At 37.1% G+C, this 21,800-nt stretch overlaps 3 protein-coding genes across 3 annotated transcripts; all 3 read right to left on the reverse strand.

Annotated features, from left to right (window-relative positions):
• Positions 1-6,801: 6,801 nt before the first annotated feature.
• On the reverse strand, positions 6,802-10,454 carry LOC105950406 (putative late blight resistance protein homolog R1A-10). The gene is made up of 2 exons (XM_088817085.1): positions 7,603-10,454; positions 6,802-7,139 (listed from the first exon to the last, which is right to left on the reverse strand). The coding sequence occupies exon 1, from the start codon at positions 10,429-10,431 to the stop codon at positions 7,627-7,629; it is 2,805 nt and encodes a 934-aa protein (XP_088673211.1). The 5' UTR covers positions 10,432-10,454; the 3' UTR covers positions 6,802-7,139; positions 7,603-7,626.
• Positions 10,455-15,275: 4,821 nt separating this feature from the next.
• LOC105950441 (elongation factor Tu, chloroplastic) lies at positions 15,276-17,128 on the reverse strand. The gene has a single exon (XM_088817086.1). It carries the CDS (start codon positions 16,900-16,902, stop codon positions 15,478-15,480), a length of 1,425 nt encoding a protein of 474 aa, XP_088673212.1. The 5' UTR covers positions 16,903-17,128; the 3' UTR covers positions 15,276-15,477.
• A 292-nt stretch (positions 17,129-17,420) lies between these two features.
• Positions 17,421-20,827, reverse strand: LOC105950439 (putative serine/threonine-protein kinase WNK3). The gene is made up of 8 exons (XM_012973790.2): positions 20,343-20,827; positions 20,162-20,199; positions 19,801-20,028; positions 19,483-19,706; positions 19,231-19,388; positions 18,781-18,964; positions 18,518-18,655; positions 17,421-18,302 (listed from the first exon to the last, which is right to left on the reverse strand). The coding sequence occupies exons 1-8, from the start codon at positions 20,433-20,435 to the stop codon at positions 17,569-17,571; spliced, it is 1,797 nt and encodes a 598-aa protein (XP_012829244.2). The 5' UTR covers positions 20,436-20,827; the 3' UTR covers positions 17,421-17,568.
• Between the last annotated feature and the right edge of the window lie 973 nt (positions 20,828-21,800).

Genomic DNA, 21,800 nt, shown 5'->3' on the forward strand with positions numbered 1-21,800 from the left:
ATATAATTATTGAGGACCCTAATTCATAAATAGATATTAATCAACGATTGTTACTTGTTTCTATAATTCTTCTAATCATGAGGCCCCTAATTATTAAATTTATAATGTAATTATTAGTTATTTATTTTTATATATATTATTCACTTGTTTTAGTGCTACTTCATAGAAATTATCCTATAAAAAAATCGGGGGCGTTGCCCCCGAAACCCCTCAAATTTTAATCTCTCCCTATCACAAATTTCTAGTATTGTCACTGGTATATACAAAAATGAATTAACATCGAGTTTATCACCTTTTTAGAAAACAAATGAGTTTTATATTAGTTTGAGAAGGGCCCCATTTTTTTGTCGTCTTCAAATCTCGCCTAGGGCCCCCAAAATCTCAAGAACGGCCCTTGTTTCAAAGTAAAATTTCCAACGAATTATCTTAACAATTTGCGTAAGCTAAACTAAAACTAAAAATCACTTAAAAAAACTTAACCTCAAAAAAAAAAAAAAAAGGGTAAATTTCACTTTACCCCCTTGTACTTTGGCTGTTACCCCCTTGTACTTTGCCTGTTACCCCCTTATACTCTCAATTGCATCGATTTTCCCCCTTATACTTTGGTTCAATATCACTTTACCCCCTTCTACTATCAATTCATCGATTTGCCCCCTTGTACTTTGGCTCGATATCACTTTACCTCCTTCTACTCTCAATTGCATCGATTTGCCCTCCTTACTTGAAAAATTGTCTCAAGGTGGCCATCGCCGTTAGTTTTCAGATTTTTGACCTTAACACCGTTTCAATATAATACGAAGTTTGTTAGCCATGACCGTATGTTGGCTCAACCACTCCACTTCGAAGAATCATTTACACCTTTGTGTAATGCATGGTTCTGTCGAAGCATCCGATTCTCCACGCATTAATGTATGCATAACATTCGGATTATGCGCAAATAGTCAAAGTTCCTTATTGACCAATCCACCGAAGAAAAGTTAATCCTTTTGTGATTCGATAATATTCCTAATTTACGATTACGATTTGTGGTCTGCTCCACTTGGTGAAATACACTAAGTGGATATTTACATTCATTTGCACACAAACACACACACATCGATGTTGGTGCGTGTAGATCAACGATAAAAATCCATCAGTTGTAGCATAAAAATAACCAACGATCACAGAGCTCTATGAAGCTGTCGTTAAAAGTCATCGACAGTTAATAGTGTGTAGGGGTGTAAATTCGAGACGAGTCAAACATATAACCGTTTATCAGTCAAGTCAGCTTCAAACGAGCTTTAATCAAGCCCAACGTGAATCAAGCTCAAACAAGTTTCTAACAATAACCCATGAATTATTTATTCCAAAAACAGCAAAATATTTGAAAACTGACTTAAAGAGAAAAGCATCAGATTCATGCATGACACAATATGTAACCATCTCAAAAAAAGAATAATCTTTTTTTATAAATCACCATCTATAAATTCCTTAGCTTGTTATCGCCATATATTTCCAAAGAACAAGAGCACTAAGCGATACACAAAAAAAAAAAAAAAAAAAAAAAAAAAAGAAAAAGAAAAAAAACATGCAGAGAAACTATGAGTTCAGCAGCTACCACGGTGGCGACTCCCGTTTCTCCACCGATGAATATCTCGAAAAAATCACAAGAATGCATAGAATTTTCAACAACTCCTCTTCACATGTTGAAAAGAACGACGACCGTACGGGGAAAACTTCCCGTGTGAATCACGAGAAGAATCGGGCCCCTGAGGTGGTGCACAAGAAAGTTCATTTTGTCGAACATGAAAGAACCGAAAATTCCAAAGATAAAACTATTGATGCGGAAGCCGATGGGTTCATTACGCAGAAGCACAAGAAATTCGAGCTGTGCAAATGGGATACCTTCAAGCCAGTGAACTAAAGAACGAAGAGTCGTGTGCGGCAGGCAGGTATTCGGATAATCTAAATAATGTGTAATGTTATTGTTAAGGTTGACTTAAATAAGATGCCTGTCTTCTGCACTTATAGGTTGTGTAACTACTTCAATGTATTATGTACTGTTAAGTAAAAATCGGAACTAGATCCGTAAGTTTCTACTTGCGTTGTTCCTCTGTTGTTTCAGTGAGCATGTGACCACATTAAAACCTATCAAGTGGTCTGAATTTCAAGAACTAACTTAAAGAGGAAGTCAGGTGGTCGAAAACGAGCTATATAATAGGTTTCCAAGATTTTCGACTAACAGTTAATGGAATCGTAAGATTGGCAAAATAAACGTGTTTCAGACTTTTTACTTTTTAGAACTAGTACTGGAAATTCGATTTTTCACTCGAAACAAGTTTGAGCTATCAAGACATCCTTTAACTGCAGGCAACTTGCAAGAACGGAAATCGACCTATGTATCCATGTTTGAAACATAACAATAGTTGCCGAATGGCAGTATTCATGCCGCTCAAGTACTCGAGTCTCTTCTACCCGTCCGATGATACATTCCAATCATTTAAGGAATCTTGACTTCTCGCAGTTACCACTTCTTTTTTTTCGTTTAAAAGAATAATCTTTGACATTAGTAGTAATATTTTAATGGGTAAATAGCATTAAACCACCTAACTTTTAAGTTTTAACAGATCACCATTTCAACAAAAAAATAATCTTGATCTCACTTGTACTCGATAAGTTGTACCGCGTTACTTGTTTTTATTGAATTATCAAGTCAAAATGGCCGAAATTGCACACAAGCATGCCGCACGTGGGGTTTTGAGGGGCTTTTCGGTCTTTTTAAAGTTGCAAGACCTAATTTCTTCGATTCCTCCAATTTTTCTTCCATTTCTCTCATCTTCTTTTATCTCCGCACAATTCCTCCTCTCTTATTCTCCCGTCTTCCGTCTGCTTCTCTATTCTGCCGTCTTCCTCTTTTTATTTTCTTCTTCTTTTGTGTTACTGTGCTCCTCTTCTTTTCTTTTACTGTTCTTGAAAATGAAAGCCACAAATTGTTATTGTTCAAGAAGGACAACAATGAAGACTTCGTGGACTGATTTAAATCAAGGAAGGAGATATGCAACATGTCACAAATATAGATTAAGCCAAAACTTTGAATAACTTTATTTCTAACTTGATTTGCAAGTTTGGAAAAAAATAATAAAATTTTATATATATAGTATAGCTAATCGGAGGTTGCAATTACTTCACTAAAAGATCACGCCAGATGATCCTGGGTTTACTTAGGAAGATTAACAAGCATGAAGAAGAGTTGAAAAATCATGGCATTGAAACTCTCATACATGTTATTCAACAATGAGTCACACTTTGAATATGTTCTGAAAAATGATCTGGTCCAATGTGCAACTGGTCTCTTTGCAAGCCACTGATAGGTAGCTTTATCCTTTCCACTCAGGTCTCTCGTGATTCTTTCAAATTCCACAATTCTTCTAGCTCTTGCAGCTTGTCATAAGATAATCTTCAGTGCGAAACCTCTATGTGATAGCTTAAAGTTGCAGTACAAGTACATTACACAAAATATGTGCTCACGGTTTTAGGCCTCGCTTCTTCTATTGCATCAATCAGATCTTTTTGCTTGTCACTTATGATTGTCCACTCTCCACAGTTCTCAATCTTCAAATCATCTTTCAATAGATTCATAAACCACAACCAAGTCTCTCTCTCTTTTCCTTTTCAACAACATCAGAAGCAAAATGATACACACTATTATTTGAGTGAGAAAAATCTTCAGATTATCGCGATTTTCTTCAAATGTTAACCCTATATTGAGAGAGGAAAAGGGGAAATTGTGAAGGTACGAAATTGAAATGAAATGGGGAAGTCAAACGACTGCTTAGGTCTTTGGAATGTTCTGCAAATGAAAAGACAAAAAAGCTCATGTACTATCGCGTGTGCATCGGAAAATGAGAAGATTCGCTATAGATGGTTATGTGCATCAAAAAAGTGGTTTTGAGTGCGCATATGCAATTTTTTTAATTAAGGTAGCAATGCTATAACGGGCAAAGTACTAATGCGATTAACCCAAAAAAATTGTATACATTGTAGCTTAAAGGCATATTAAACTAATGATTTACTAATCTATATCTATCTATCTATCGATCTATTTATTATTCATTAGTAAATAATTTCATCTACGAATTTGTCATTGATTGTTGAATAGTAAATCAAAATCACATAATATTTTATACTATATAGAACACTCATATATATAGTATGGAAGATGTTCATCTTTGAGTATAGTTAAGAAATAGCTTATCGTAAAATTGTTTGAATAATTTTGGAATAGTCAGGCAAAATCACAAAAGAAAAAAAAAAAAGAAAAAAGAAACGCGTAAATCACTTATTCAAATTTCAAAGAAGCGATATACTTGGCATATTGAAATAAACAATTTTCGAATAGTATACAAAAGTTCCTTATTGACCAATCCAGGGGACGTGGACTACGGGAGTGAGGGATTTTGACTTTTGGTGCAAGAAAATCTTTTCTCTTACCAAAAAACATACCGCATAATCAAGGCCGGTCTTGGGTTGGGGCGAGCAGGGCCCACACCCAGGGCCCAATATATATATATATATATATATATATATATATATATATATATATATATATATATATATATATATATATATATATATATATATATATATATATATATATATATATATATATATATATATATATATATTATGTATTTTTATTTGCAAAAATTATTTTATTGTTTAAAAGAAATTATTCTTTTCTATTTTTTTTTTAATTACTCTTTTTTTTTTCTTTTTTATAAATTTATTTTAAAGATAAATTTGAAATTTAATGTTTTTTTTTATTCTAACATTCCTTTACACAAAAGTTTTTTATCTAGACATTAATTTATTTATATTATCTCATTAAGCTTAAGATGCGGAAAAACAAAATCCGAACATTACCCCCGAACTACCGAACAATTATATTCTCGCCCCGGGTCTCCGAATACGCCGGACTGACCCTGCGCATAATATTACAAGTTTCAAAAAGCACCGCATTTTTCTTCATCAAAGGTGCCCCATTTTCGCTTGGGCTTTTTGCAAAAACCATCCTTGTGTAATTTCGAATAGGCGAAAAAATTCTCGTGTTAAAAAAATTAGCAAATAAGCCCCTTTGAAAATTAGTCAAAGCCAATAAGGACTCTGACAGCTTATCATGTGCTACACGCGCGTATTTTGCGTGGGGTGTTTATTTTTTGGGGTAATATGTTAGACACCCCTTAAATCAAACATAATTAGATATGAGGAACAACCTCAAATAAAATAGTTTAACTAAATCCTTAGTTTTAAATAAAATTTGAACCACATCCTTTAATTTTTTTTTAACCCGAAAATACCCTTAATATAACTTATAAAAAATCAGATTTATTTCTCATTTCTCTCTTTCTCCTCACCCTTCTTTCTCTGCCACGCCGCCTCACCCACTCCTTTTCTCTCACTTTTGTTTCAACTGCAACTCTCTCTCTCTCTCTCTCTCTCCTTTTCTCTATTTCTTTTTTTTTTCTACCAGATTTGAGTGCTACATCGAGGGTATGGTGGGTTGTTTATTCTCTCTCTTCGTCCTCCTCTATTTTTTTTTGGCAGATTTGAGTGATAGGGGGCGGCGGAGGGTATGGTGGATCGTTTATGGAGGCGGGTATGGTGGCAACGGCGGGTATGGCGGCTACGACGGGTATGGCTGAGCAAGTTGAGGCGGATCTCTGTTTGTGGGGCTTGGTTATGAAATTGGCTATGATGGGTGGTGGACCTAGCAAGTAGCAGCGTATGGTGACGATGGGTATAAAGGCAGACTACCATCGTGGATGACGGACTGACGATACGGCTATGGGGTCGGTCAGGATGGAGGCAGTTACAGTGGTGGTGGTGGATGCAGTTACAGTGGGGAGTGGTTATGGGAAAAGGTAAGACGGTGGCTATGTGGGCGGCGCGGCTGTTGTTGTAGATCTAGGGTTTCGTTTTCTTTTTACAAGTGTGACTATGAATGACTATGGTTTACTACGAGTATCTACAGATGGATGACGGGGTTCAAAGGCAAAATTACGGTTTTTAAATTATGAGTACGAATGACTATGGACGACTATGATTACTATGGGTTCCTATGGGTGTTTACTACGGGTTCCTATGTCTGTTGGTGACTATGGCAAAAAAAAATTAAAAAAAATCATAATTTTCAATAATGTAAAAAAAAAAGGGAAAAAAATAGATTTTTATAATACTAAAAAAAATACTAAAATGGAAAAAAAAAAGTCGTGTTCTACAAAAAAATATCAAAATTATTAGATGTAAAAATTAACAGTGTATATTGCAGATTTTTTTTATAAATACAGTTTAATATATTTCTTAGTGCAGATTTTATTTTTTGTGTATGGAGGGTATTTTTGGCATAAAAATTATAAAGGATGTGAAACTAATTTTATTTAGACTTGTCATTTAGTTCTAATAAGGTTTGACATCAGGGACTTATATCTTAAGACCCCTTATTTTTTTTACCCCGAAAAGACCAAAATCACCTTTCAGTTATAAATTTCAGAAATTACAGATTAACCCCAAAAAAATTAAGTCCCAAAAAAAGTTTTTCAAAATTTTCAATTCAGTCCATAGCACTTCCAGAAAAGCCATAAGTTCCAAATTAACCCAACTTTTTTTTTTCGGGGGACGTAACAATCACAAGTTACTTCTTTCATTGATCTTGAACTCTTGTAAACACTGATTGGTGGTACATGGACAACTTCAAAGCAAAAGTTTAAATATAATATATTCTTGAAAAAATCTTCAAAAAATAAAAATACCATATGCTAGCTCAGCCACTCCACTCGAAAAATAATAAATTTCAATGTGTAATACGAAGTTTTTCAGAAGCGATAGGACCACGGCTCCCATGGCCATACGCTGGCTCAGCCACCCGACTTGATAATAATTTACACCTTTCTCCACCGGTGAATATCTCGAAAAAAATCACAAGAATGCCTAGAATTTTCAACAACAGCAACAACAAAACGGGAAAAGAAAAACCGCGTATGAATCAATATGAGAAGAATCGGGTCCCTAAGGTGGTGCACAAGAAAATCGATACATCCATCAATTCAGACAGACATACTAAATGTTGTAGCTTCAGACAACTTGCAAGAACTGAAATCGACCTAAAAAGAATGGGACAGTCACTGCAGACTTACATTTAACACGAAATCAAAAGATGAAATTTGACAATTCAATTTTGAGTCAAGTTATTTGAAGTTTTGAAAGTATGAATATCGAGATGTCACAAATGTGTAAAGAGTTTTACAGTTACGAACGTAACTTGTAGAAAGAATACAGGACAAATATCACTAAAAAAAAAACAGGACAAGTTCCAAAAATCACAGCATTAAAAGTGCCCCGTTTTTGCCAACACATCGGCTGCTTGATTGATTTCCCTGTGTTAAAACTGAGATTTTACAGGTTCAAAGTCATTCAACAAATCTTCAATGATCCACTAGGAAAACGAGGAAATCCCATTGCAAAGGTTGTGCTAAGTATACGTATGTTTGTGCATTGTGATCTTGCTCAACTGCAGTATGGACAGAAACAAACACACAAACATATTCCGAAAATTGAATGACTAACCTTGTGAAGCATCAATATGGTAAATCACGATTGGATTTTCTCATCACTCCACGAAGAACGGACACGAAGAACTAATGAACGTTCACCATATTTGTCGTACCACTCCTTTTGTAATTTGATTCCACAACTCACAGCCATAGGGTTGCAGTCGAGAACTAGTATCTCTACAAGAGATGTACCAAATGTCAGAGGAATCTCTTTTAACTTGTAGCAATCTGCGACGCGGAAAACCTCAATTGCTGGGAGACAGCAACAATTTTCAAACGTCAATTGCTCCAGATCAGTATCTTCAATCTGAAGATATATAAGACTTTGGAATTCATTGTCACGAACCTCCCACTTCGGACCTCGAAACGCGTAAAATTGCAAAGTCAGAGAATTAAGATTTGGCAATAAAGAAATCTTGTTAATTTCTTCCCACGGATACCCAAAACTTCCGCTCAAAGTTAACTTTGTAAGACTTGATGGGAAATCTGAAAGAGGTGCAAGTGGGGCAACAACCTCTGCCTTCAGTGTAGAATTCGTAATGTAACATTCTAGTTCTTGTAGTTGATGGAGATGAGAAATGTGATCGAAGCAGCTCAAGGGCTCACTAGCATAAGGAGGCAGATCGATATGAATTACTAACACCTCAAGATTAGGGACTTTTGCAAGCAGATGTTTAGTACAACTTTGAGGAGGGACACAAAGAAGTTGTAAGAGGTTTGGTAAGAGAGATTCTTCATGAGACGGATGTGGTAGGTCTCTTCCACCGGTGTGAAGATACTTCAATCTTTTCATATTCCATATCTCAATAGGCAGACGCGATACATTCCCAACAAATGGTATGATTCTTAGATGTCGCTCAACAATCAAGTACTCAAGATTCAAGAGTTTGGAAATAGAAGGAGGGAGATTTCCATCATAAACGAGGGCAAAGTATCTTAGTTGAACTAGTTTCAACACTTCCATCGGGAACTCATAGAACCTAATAGAAAGAGCGTGCAATACTCTGAGGAGCCTTAAATGTTCCAAGCACAATGGTACCGGATATTGATGAAAATAACCTGTACAGAGGAGAGAGCGTACCATTGACGCATCTGCAATTGAGTTGTGCACATCTTCGATGGCAAGCAGAACATTATTTCGGATGCACAATCGGCGTTGGGAGTTTATACCTTCTTCTGGTAAAGCATCGGCATGGCAATTTACGGCATAAAACAACTTGTTCTTGGCAGCTTCTTTGTTACACAGGTACCAAAAGGACGAATGAAGATGATATGTTCGTGTATTTGTGGCGAACATGATAACATGTCTGACAAGAAGCTGAATCAAATAAACATGAGTACCATATGTGAAATGCAAGTCCAATTCTATTGGTTTTGAGTTAAGAAATCCTTCGGCACTCCATAAGTTGGCCAGCTGGTATGCATCTACCATATGATTTTGTGGGAAAGCTCCGACGTAGAGAAAACATGTTTTTAAAGGTTGAGGTAAATAGTCATAGCTTGGATATAGTACATTCGACATTTCATCATATGCATCTTTGTACGTCGAATTTTGTTTATCATTAGCCACCTTGTTCCAGTGCTCCGAAGTCTTATCAGCTCTCGAAAGGATGTTGGCAACTGTAACTATTGTAAGAGGAAGACCTTCGCAATTCTCGGCAATCTTCTTTCCAGCTTTCTCCAGTTCACGAGGGCAAGGCCTTTCACCAAACATCTTCTCACGAAGAAGCTCCCAGCTTTCTTTCTTATCAAGGAAGGGTATTTTGAAAGTATTCAAAGAGTGAGAACACAAAGCTACTTCGCTTAGCCTGGTTGTCAGCAATACTCGACTTTTATTATTGTCTTCTGGAAATAACTCCAGCAACTCCAAACAAAGCTCTCTATCCCACACATCATCGAGCACGATCAAGTATCTCAAAAACCTTAAACTTTTGAACACCATCCTTTTCAACTCGACTAACACTTTTTCTCCTTCCATAAGCATTATTTCGTCGATGTTAGCATTCAATTGTGTGAGAATATCCACCAAGATGTCAGCCAATTGATATTTTGGGCCGATGGTCACGAACAAATGTGTGCGTTCTACACGAAAAGGATATTGAAAGAGTTTCTTGACAAGTGTAGTCTTACCAATTCCCGCCATCCCATAGAGCGACACAATCCTCCTTTCAGGGTTTGTGGAATTAAGCCGTTTTTTTATTGTCATAAAAAGACCGGATAAACCAACCATGTTAGACTCGTTTCCATGAGAATCAAGTCTTGACGGGACAACATCATCATCTTCTTCAGGTGAAGGGTTGTGTAACTCGTGGATGTAGGCTCCCTTTATCTTGTTCGCCGTTTGGATAAAGGAATCTGCATCTTGCTTTATTTCTTCCACATCTATTGAGTATACCATTAATCGATGATGATCAGTCGTCTCTTCTTCTTCAGATTGTGAATGGAACTGATTTGAGAGATGGAGGTCGATTACATCTTCGAATTTGTATACAACATGTATGATTTCTGCCTCCAAAGTTCTGACCATCTTCATGTTAATGGTGCTCCTCCATTTATCGAATTCTCCGAGAGCTTCTTTTAAGGAAAGAATCTCATCGTACAGATGTTTTAAAATTTGTGGGGATGAATTTTGAACAATGGAAATATGAGATGATTTCAAAAGACGATCAATTGTCAGCTCAAGAGAACCAATAGCACCATAAGCCATCTCTCTCTCTCTCTCACACACAATTTTCGATCTGGGATTATTGTTTGTGAAGTTATTGCTCTGGAGTCTGGAAACAAGTGATAAAAAGTCAACCATATGAAATCTAATATTTATTAATCCAAGTTGGCCATTCATTAACGTGTCTTACATGTTACTTGCTAGCATTATTCAGTCAAAAGAAATAAAAAAGTGTGTAATGGGCCTGTCTAATGGGTCGAGGCGGAACTGAACCAATGCTGGAAATTTAAACGGAATTTTTATGGGTAATTGACACTTTGCACCCTTAAATTATATGTTATTGGCATTTTGCACCCTTAAATTGAAACAATAGCACTTTGCATCCTCCAATTACAATTTACTTGGCACTTTGCACCCTATTACACATTTTGGCAAGAAGATTGACCTACAACCGGTTTTATGGGTTTCAACAGGGCAATTTTTTTCTTTCTTTAAGTCTCACAAACTTAAATATCGTTCTTTTACTTTTCTTCATCAGTAATTATGTCATCCGATTTACTCAATCAAATCGTAACTTTTTCAGCGTGTGATCAAATAGGGTTAGTTTGTGATGGGTTTTTCGGATATTAAGAAACTGTGCGGATTGTGATACAGTATACAAGTTGGCAATTGTGTGCATAATATTAACGTATTTGTGTTTAAAAAATTGTGATTATGGGAAGTGGTCGGTGGTTGTGATGTGTGTGTGTCTTTTATTATTTTAGTTTGAGAAAATTAGTTAGATTTGTGTATTTGTTGTTTATTTTAATGAGTTGGTTAACAATGACAATGAAAAAAAATAAAATTGAAAGATTATATATCTCAGCTGAGCTCCTCTGATTTTCTTAACAGAGGAAAACCTTCAAAGCTTAGTATCCAAAAGAATTGAAGATACTCAATTCTTTAAAATGGAAATCTTCTATTTTTCCATGCCTTGTGTACCGCCACTTTTCTTCTTCTTTTTTTTTTTAATTGTTTATGAATTTGAAAATACAAAATTCATAGTCTACTTTCTTTATTCTGATATGTTATGATGGTTTTTTCCAAACTTGAAACTCGACACAACTCAAAAGCTAGGAGAAAAGGGGACGATTGAATTGAATAAATGGATAAATAAAGAAGAAAGATAAGAAAATGATGTTTAGTTTTGTGAGAAATAAGAAAAAAAAAAAACAAATTTGCCCCTCTTGATACCCATAAAACCGGTTGTAAGTCAGATTCTTAGTCAAAAAGTGTAGTAGGGTGCAAAGTGCTAAGCATATTGCAATTGGAGGGTGCAAAGTGCTATTTTTTCAATTTAAGGGTGCAAAGTGTCAATTACCCGAATTTTTATTCTGAATTATGTAAATTATGATTTGTTCGACCCTACATGCGGTGATAAACATCGGGTGGGTCTTCTGCTGCCACGTGTCTCTTTTTTGTATTTTATAATATATTTCCCGCTAGGCTTTTCTTCAAAGATGTCCTGGGATGCGGAGTCAATGTCAATGACTTCGTTATTCTTCCAACCGAAAATGTGCTTGTCGCTGAAGATGAATGATAATTTTTTTCCATTCTGGTTCACCCCACGGGTTGTATGCACGGCCTAGTTTGAAACGCTATGAGAAAACAAAAACCGCAAGTTAACTTAACAATTACAAAACAAGTTATAAAAATTATAAATAAAACAGTGGACTTACATAGAAGATGGCATCCCACGTGGTCTCGTTTGCATGCACGAAATTAGTTTCTTCATTATACTGAACATCCGTAGACGAAATGATGACTTTGAACGTGTAATACCTCATTTCCATTAACTTCAGCTTGTTTTCACACTGCTCGTAGGTATAAAGGAAGTTCCAAACTCTTTGTTGATGATTCTAAGTCTGCGAAGAATCGTAGTGCTGTTGTTTGAACCCCACCAAAAGTTACCTTTCTTTGCATCATCCACCACAACTTCAATGAAACGCCGATCAACACGCCAAGTCCATTCTCCATCATAAAATAAGGCATCTTGTTTGATTCTTGGGACAGGGGCCATTTTTTGAGGTTTTTATTTCAATTGAGGAAATTTAAGGGTGCATTTGGATGGAGGGATTTGGGGGAGGGATTTCAAATCCATAATAACAAATCCCTCGGACTTGTTTGGATTGAGGGATTTGGAGATGGATTTCAAATCCCGACCCCTCCTTTTTAGTTGATTTTGGAGCAATAGTGATGGATTTCAAATGACTCCAAAATTGGAGTCATTTCAAATCCATTCCCCAAATCAAATCCCTCCCAAAATCCCCCCATCCAAATGGACCCTAAATGTAACTGGTGTCCTTTGAAGAATAAACGGAGGTCAATTTATAGAATAGATGGGAGGGATGGTAGGTTATTTTTCACTTAATGCTTGCATAAGTGAAGTGATTAGTATTCTTTTTGGAAAAACAAGAAATTTAATACACATCAAAAGTTCATACGCATAACTTCTACACAACTTCTACTTGCCAACTACATTACATTAATTACTTATTAATATGTCAATAAAAACATTAATTACAGACATAAGCCATCTCTCTCTCACAGACAATTTTCGATCTGGGATTATTGTTTGTAAAGTTATTGCTATGGAGTCTGGAAACAAGTGATAAAAAGTCAACAATATGAAATCTAATATTTGTTAATCCAAGTTGGCCATTCATTAACGTGTCATGTTACTTGTTAGCTATGCTGCACAGACACGGATACGTGGACACGGCGATACACGGATACGGACACGGTGATACAGCATTTCCAAAAAACTAGGATACGGACACGCGCGGGATACGCGTAAATATAAAAAATATAGGAGTATATTTATAAATAATAAAAATATAGGAGTACATTTATAAATTGTAAAAAATATGTATAAGTCGTCATCGCATAAGAGAACCGCTCGCCCTTGTTGCTCGTGTTCTTGGTCGCCGTCGCATGCTAGACTTTTGGAGTTTTGGGTGGACTCACAAAGAAAACAAAGGAAATGTGTATTACAGAGAAAAGAAAATGCACATTTTTTTTATTAGGGCTCTCTCTTAAAACGTAAGAAAGTGTCCCAACTTTTTTAAAATTGTGGACACTGCCCGACACGGGTGTCCTACTTTTAGCGAAATTACGACACGACCCGACACGGATGTCCAAGAAGTGTCCGGGTGTGTCCGAGTGTCCAGGTGTCGGATACGGGGACTCTTCACCTTTTAGAAGTGTCCGTGCATCATAGCTTGTTAGTATTACGGGGAGGAGACTCTTCACCTTCTAGAAGTGTCCATGCAGCATAGCTTGTTAGTATTATTCAGTCACTTGCTTAAAACTATTTTAAAATAAAACAAATAAAAAAGTGTGTAATGGGCCTGTCTAATGGGTCGAGGCGGAACTAAACCAATGCTGGAAATTTAAACGGAATTTTTATTCTGAATTATGTAAATTATGATGTTTGATTTTTCTTAAGCTTGGAATTAAAAATAGATATTTTATTTTTTTGTCAAAAAAATATAGAAACTAGATATTGTATTTTTTGTCAAAAAAAAATATAGAAAATAGATATTTTTTAATTCCCAATCAACAGTAATTAAAATAAAAATACTTATTTTCAAAAAAAACAAATATTCGCAATATAATATATATTCTTATTTAATAATTTACACCTTTGTTGAAGGGATGCGATTTTTTATTCCGAAAGCAGCAAAATATTTGAAAACTGACTAAAGAGAGAGCATCAGATTCATGCATGACAATATGTAACCATCTCAAAAAAAGAATATATTTTTTTATAAATCACCATCTATAAATTCCTTAGCTTGTTATCACATATATTTCCGAAGAACAAGAGCGCTAAGCGAGACACAAAAAAAAAAAAAAAAAAATGCAGAGAAACTACGAGTTCAGCAGCTACCACGGTGGTGACTCTCGTTTCTCCACCGATGAATATCTCGAAAAAATCAACAGAATGCATAGAATTTTCAACAACTCCTCTTCACATGTTGAAAACAACGACGACCGTACGGGGAAAACTTCCCGTATGAATCACGAGAAGAATCGGGCCCCTGAGGTGGTGCACAAGAAAGTTCATTTTGTCGAACATGAAAAAACCGAAAATTCCAAAGATAAAACTATTGATGTTGAAGCCAATGGATTCATCAAGCAGAAGCACAAGAAATTCGAGCTGTGCAAATGGGATACCTTCAAGCCAGTGAACTAAAGAACGAAGAGTCATGTGCGGCAGGCAGGTATTCGGGTAATCTAAATAATGTGTACTGTTATTGTTAAGGTTGACTTAAATAAGATGCCTGTCTTCTGCACTTATAGGTTGTGTAACTACTTCAATGTATTATGTACTGTTAAGTAAAAATCGGAACTAGATCCGTAAGTTTCTACTTGCGTTTTTCCTCTGTTATTTGACAACCTTAAAACTTATCAAGTGGTCTGAATTTCAACAACTAACTTAAGAGGAAGTCAGGTGGTAGGTTTCCAAGAGCTCGACTAACAACAGTTAATAGAATCGTAAACATGGCAAACTAAACGTGTTTCAGACTTTTTAATTTCTAGAATTAGTACCGGAAATTCGATTTTCGCTCGAAACAAGTTTGAGCTATCAAGACATCCTTTAACTGCAGGCAACTTGCAAGAACCGAAATCGACCAATAGGAGAGTTGCTAAAAGGCAAACCAGTCATCAAACTAAGACGAATATTCCCGATACACTCAAGAGTGAAACATAACCATTTCAAGAAAGACAATTCCAAGTGAAGAATTTTCGAGAAACGAAACATTACACAGACTAACATTCAATACGAAAATCAAAAGATGAAATTCGACATTCAAGTTCGATTTCAAGTTCTTTGAAAAGGTATTAAAATATCGAGATGCCACGAATGTGTTTCTTTTAACTGCAAAAAGATTCCATCCCACCTAAATGGCATCGCATCTCTAAGTTTTAAAGCAACAGCCATCCAATTCAGAGATAAATAAATAACACAGCAAAAATTCAACAATCGAAACAAATCAAAATTTCGAATGAATCGTCAATTATCATAACAATGTGCGTAAACACTTAAACTAGAAACTAAAAACATAACCTCAAAAGGAAAAGTAAAAAAAAAAAAAAAGAAAAAAAAAAAGAAAACTTCACCATATACGACAATTACTCGATCTTTCTTCCATCCACCGCAAAAAATCAGCAACTTCATCACTCGATAATGGATTGAATCACACCAGCGCCAACAGTCTTGCCACCTTCCCTAATAGCAAATCTCATCCCCTGCTCGCAAGCAATCGGCGTAATAAGCTCCACCTCCATTTTCACGCGATCCCCGGGCATAACCATCTTCGACTCCTCGTCCTTATCGTTCATAATGCTCGTCACTTTCCCCGTGACATCAGTGGTTCTCATGTAGAACTGAGGCCTGTACCCCGTGAAAAACGGGGAGTGCCTTCCGCCTTCCTCCTTCTTCAACACGTACACGATCGCCGAAAACTTATTGTGCGGCGTAATCGTTCCGGTTTTAGCCAAAACCATCCCTCTCTGGATATCGTCCTTCTGAACACCTCTCAATAGCAAGCCCACATTGTCGCCGGCCTGCGCCTCGTCTAGAATCTTCTGGAACATCTCGACGCCCGTCACGGTTGTGCTCCTCGTGTTCTTCAACCCGACGAGATCCACGGTTTCTCCGACCTTGACCGTACCTCTCTCGACCCGGCCCGTGGCGACTGTGCCTCGGCCGGTGATGGAAAAAACGTCCTCGACCGCCATTAAGAACGGTAAGTCGGTTTGTCTTATAGGAATGGGAATGTAGCTGTCGACTTCGTCCATTAATTGGTAGATTTTATCCACCCATTGATTTTCGCCCCTCTTAATCTTGGGGTTTGCGGTTAGGGCTTCTAGAGCGAGGAGAGCGGAGCCGGAAACGATTGGGATGTCGTCGCCGGGGAATTCGTACGAGGATAGGAGTTCCCTTATCTCTAATTCGACCAATTCGAGCAATTCTTCATCGTCGACTTGGTCCTGTTTGTTCATGAAGACCACCATGTTGGGCACTCCGACTTGTTTGGCGAGCAGGATGTGTTCTTTGGTCTGGGGCATGGGGCCGTCGGCGCCGGAGCAGACGAGGATTGCGCCGTCCATTTGGGCGGCGCCGGTGATCATGTTCTTCACGTAGTCGGCGTGGCCGGGGCAGTCAACGTGGGCGTAGTGGCGGGTCTCGGTCTCGTACTCGACGGTGGCGGTGTTGATTGTGATTCCGCGGGCTCTCTCCTCCGGGGCGGCGTCGATTTCGTCGTACTTTTTGGGGGCGGAGTTGCCGAGGGAGGCTAGGGCCATGGTGAGGGCGGCGGTGAGGGTGGTCTTGCCGTGGTCGACGTGGCCGATTGTGCCGATGTTGACGTGGGGCTTCTTCCGCTCGAATTTGCCGCGGGCGGCGCGGATTGAGAAGCGGCGGAGGGAGCGGGGAGCGGCGGCGGGGGTTGGGTGGAGGAAAAGAGTGGTGGATGAGGGAGTGAAGGAGGAGGATAGGGCAATTTTGGCGGGTTTCGAAGAGGGGTTTTGGAGTGAAGGCGTCGATAGGTATGTGAGCTTCGCAACTGTAGCTGTGGGGGTCGCCGTAATTGAGGCCATGGCGGACAGAGAGAGCGGCGGCTGCGGTGGGTTGTAGAGAGAGAAAGTAGATGAGATTTTAGAGAGAGAGAGGATAGAGTGAGAAATGGTGAGAGTGTTATCTGTGGGAAGAAGAAAAGAGGACCTCTCGTGCCTTTCTATCCGTTTCTACCTTCTCTCGGATAACACTATATGAGGGATTTATGTGCTATCCAAATTTCCGATTTTCTTTTTTCTTTTCTTTTTAATAATCGGATTTAGAATTTTTCTTATATTCCGATTTTCAATCCGATTTTAATTTTTGAAAAAAAAAAATCAAAAAAATACTGAAAATTACACTTATAAGTTATAATATTAAATTTTAGTATGTATTTAATATTAATTGACATATTCCGATTTTCGTATTTTTTTAAATAGAATTGAAATGACTTGCGGAAAAAAAAAAAAAAGTAGCATCTCTTCGAAAATGCTAATTTATATCTGATCCGTTCGATTTCTACTCTTAATTGAATTTATTTGAATAAGTATTCCACAAGGTATACGTATATCACTAACCTATTTCATTCATAAACTGCACATGCTCAAACAGCATCTTCCTACACCATAGTTCAACAATAGTTGCTACCTACACTGCTCGAAAAAATAACAAAACTTTAAAAAATAAAAATGCTAATCCTTCGACTTATTTCATGCATTTTTATGCCCGGATATCTTCGTGTTGCAAATGGTAAGAACCCTCTGGCGGCTCTCGTGCGGAAGCTCCTCCAAAAGATCCAAAACCGCCATTTTGTGCTTCTGCTTCAGTTCATCCAACTCCTTCATCTGCTCATCCAGCACATGCTCGAGTTTCTCGACAATCATTTTAATATCGCCCGAATCATTTTCACGTGCCGTCGTATTACTATTATAACCACCTCTCAATGGAGAAGCATCGTAAGAACCACTTGCATCTTTATTATTATTATAACTAATCGGAGACTGAGAATTATTATTCTCTTCGTACCAGCTATCTCCAGATGCCACCGAATCGTCTGGCACGAGCAGGCTCGATGGGCCCGGTCTGAGTGGAGAGCATGCACCGCTGGCTTTGGGGGAATCGGCCCAGTATTTACGGCCGGATGGTAATTTTTCTAATACCAGAGGACCTGACTGCAAAGAATCGTTTGCTGTGGGGGAGGCATCTTCTTGTTGAGATGGTGTGGGTCCCGTTTGGGGAGGTGTTTCTGCGGTGAAACTGTTGTTGCCTGAGAGTTCTTTGGGCACCCAATCGGGAATGTGGAATTGGATTTCGGTATCGATCATTGCTGCTATGACTGATACGTCGTGGTCCGTTAGATCGAGCTCTTCGACCATTTCGCTTGCGACAGCTGTCGAGGTGTCCTCCTCGATATCGAACGGGAAGTGAATGTTTCGAACATGACCTGAAAAAAAAAATCACTTTTATAAAGAGACTGGGTTCATTCAATATTATCTTTCTCTGTTTCTCTATTATGTCGGGCTACTCTATAATAAAAGGCTATTCCACCTAATTGAATCCTGACTTTTCTATTTTAACAATGGTATAGAGGGCAATTCAATTTTTCGTCTCTGAAATACCTATTTTCGGAATTCAAAATAAAGAAAAATAGTAAATAACCTGATGAATCTGATATTCGGAGTTTTAAAAATATCGTATTATGGTCTTTTCTTTGACCTTCCACTGTGAAATCTCGACTTCCTTCGAGCATAGAGTCTTCAGGGGTTTTCTCTTTCTCAAACTTCTCGCGATTATCACCTGCAAATACAAATGGTGGAAAAACAGTGATATATATATATATATATATATATATATATATATATATATATATATATCACACACGACCCCTTCAGATATATATATAGGAAGATTGCAAATTGCACCTGCATTAGAAGGCTGCGGCTTTTGTGATTGACCTTTACTCCTGAAATCCTCGTCCGACTGGAGAAACGGGTCCATCAGCAGATCTTTAGCTGATAACCGATCAGATACTTTTGCAATGCATTTTTCTATAAATATCCTAACTTCAGGATCCTTCACTTGTGCTAATGAAGCGGGCTTGATTCCCTTTTAACAAAGTTAAATAAATTTACAGTGAGAAGAAGATTACCTTCACAAGAACATCGAATCGGGTTTCAGCATGAAACGTGCGATAAAAGAAAAGGCCTAATGAAGCAACTTCTTTATGCATGATTTTGAAACATTTATGTCTATCATTATACACTACGTACTTGGTTGTTTGTTGCAAAAAAGTTTTTCACTTCCTATGTAATCGGAAGACAAAACAAAAGGCATAGACAGAAAAAAAAAAAAAAAAAAAAAGATTAACTTACAGCTGTCACTTTCCGATATATCTGAGCTGCATTAGCACATTCGACGTATGGATACTCGAGGGTCACTAGCTCAAGCAAGCACATACCAAAGGCGTATATATCCACAAGCTCATTGTATTCCTCTTCATAAAGCTCCGGTGCCATGAATTCCGGTGTGCCTACATAAAAAATTCACATTTCTTTATTTCAAAATAAAAAATTCTAACCAATACCAAAATTGCAACGATCACGTTAAAATTAACCAAAACTTACCTATCACACTGTGAGCTGCACGAGCCTGCTCAAGAATAGCAGCAAGCCCTAGATCACCGATTTTGACCTCCCCTTGATTCCCATTAACGAAAATATTATCACATTTTAAGTCACGATGAATAACCGGAGGGTCGTGACTATGAAGATACAAAAGCCCTTCTAGGATTTGTCGAGACCATTTCTTCAATGCTCGTACATCAACATGCTTATGTTTCTTCCTATACCTATATACAAGTACATTAAACCAATTTGGAATTGCACCACACAAAAAAATGAATTTAAAAACAGAGTTTTTCAACTTCGAAAAATTTAACATACTGTCGAAGATTTCCGGACGTGAAAATTTCGGTGATAAAGTTGATGTGCTCGTTCTTTGTGTCGACCCATGAGTTGTAAAATTTGATAATATTTTTGTGCTTAAGGGTTTTCAGCAAGTGAACTTCGGAATACAAGCGCTCTAAATCAACGGCGTTCCTCAAGAGATCAGCTAGCTTAACCTGATTCCATGCCACCTCTATTCCTTCCCATTCATCAAAAGCTTTATATCTATATATGCATCAATATAATCAAGGATTCCCCAAAACAAAAAAAAAATGGATTTCACTTTCAAAACTGCTTAAGAAAAACTCATCACCAACAATAAAATTGAAATTAAAACATAAATTTCATAAAAGGATACACTTTCTTGAAAGCTCCCTTTCCTAGTATTTCTTTATACTGCAAAAAAAAAAAAAAAAAAAAAAAAAAATCGAAATAATCAAGCAGCTTAGCAATACAAAATGCAACATCTGGTTATTAACAAAAAAAAACACAATAGCTATATAGAGATGAAATTGACACAAAGAACAAATTGTACGAACCCGACCGTAGCGACCGGAGGGATCGACCTCAACGAATTCGGGTTCATTATCGGAATCCTCCGGGTCGGGCTCCGACGTCGACTCATGCGGCATTCTCCTACTCAATTCAACGGAAAACGAAACAAAATTACAGAAACGCAGATTCAGATCTAAGTACGGAAACCTTCAATCCGCCATTTATTCCTCGAATCAACAAGCTCAGTCGCGAAACGACGATCGAATTTGGTACGATACGACGCAGTTTTTTGCGGCTTTGGAAAAATTCGAGTATGAATTACGTCGGTTCCGGTTATAGATATATAGATTGTATATTACACGTGTATGTATGTATATATGTTCTGTGTGTATGTATATATAAAAAATTGCCGGAGAAAGAGAAAAGAGCTTTTTTGCGATGAAAGGAGGAAGTAATGTAAATCAGCTTTTCTGTATCTCTTTCTTTTGTTCCAACGATGACGGATTTGTTTTGACGTTTTATTTTTAATAAAATAATAAGTTTTATTTTTTATTAATAAAAATAAGGACAAAATGCACTTCGCCTCCTAGAAATTTCTAGTGTTCGCACTTTGCTCCCCTACAAATTCAAAAACGAGATTAACCCCCTTCTAAATTTTGTTACTTTCCGACGTATTTTTCACCGATTTTCTAACCTCTCTGCCAATTTAAAGGGCATTTTCGTCCTTTTACTAATCCCACCCAAATATTAGTATCGTTGAACACAAAACCCAACTCATTACACAATCCATTACCTTATTGCAGAACGAAAAAAAAAAAAAACTAGTGTTATTCTCTCAACACATTCCGCAGATTGTAGTTACCTAATTGTAAGAATCTTTTGTTTCTTCTTCGATTACCATTTGTTACGGTGATCCCCTTTTTGCCTTTGAAGAGAAAAACGCAATCCTGATTTTGGAGCTCAATTGTGTAATTGTGGGTTATAAAAAATCATAAAATTGGGGATTTAGGTACAATATTGCGTATATACACTGAAAGGACGAAAATGCCCTTTAAGTTCACAGAGACATAAGAAAACTGGTGAAAAATACGCCGGAAAGTCTCATTTGGGGCAAACAACAACTATAACGAAATTTAGAAGGGGGTAAATGTTATTTTTTAATTTGTAGGGGGAAAGTGCAAAAACTAGAAATTTTTAGGGGGTGAAACGCATTTTGTCCTAAAAATAATAATTTATATTATAATTTGACTTATATTTCAACTACTCTTGTTAGATTTGCTAAAAACATATTTAAAATAAGATTCAAGAAGTGTGCTTTCAATACTTTCAATACTAATATAGTGGAAATGGACTATCATTCCAGCAAAGGAGGGATGGTCTAGCGGTTGAGTAGTCTGTATCAATTGATCTAGGTTCGAATTCTCTTACCAAAGGTCGTTACGTCGGGTTTATCACACATGGTTAGCCTACTGTAATTTACGTTTCTTGTATGGTTTACAAAC

This window comes from Erythranthe guttata, chromosome 4 (assembly GCF_056151865.1).
Source record: "Erythranthe guttata isolate IM_541 chromosome 4, IM_541, whole genome shotgun sequence".
NCBI classification, from domain to species: domain Eukaryota; kingdom Viridiplantae; phylum Streptophyta; class Magnoliopsida; order Lamiales; family Phrymaceae; genus Erythranthe; species Erythranthe guttata.

Bases quoted from the DNA above. Each gene is read 5' to 3' on its own strand.
- LOC105950439 (XM_012973790.2), bottom strand. From the start codon at position 20,435: ATGCCGCATGAGTCGACGTCGGAGCCCGACCCGGAGGATTCCGATAAT. The intron at 20,200-20,342 runs GTTCGTACAATT...TTTTTTTTGCAG, and splicing joins CCTCCGGTCGCTACGGTCGG to TATAAAGAAATACTAGGAAA. The intron at 20,029-20,161 runs GTATCCTTTTAT...ATGCATATATAG, and splicing joins AAGGGAGCTTTCAAGAAAGT to ATATAAAGCTTTTGATGAAT.
- LOC105950406 (XM_088817085.1), bottom strand. From the start codon at position 10,431: ATGAATGGCCAACTTGGATTAATAAATATTAGATTTCATATGGTTGAC.
- LOC105950441 (XM_088817086.1), bottom strand. From the start codon at position 16,902: ATGGCCTCAATTACGGCGACCCCCACAGCTACAGTTGCGAAGCTCACA.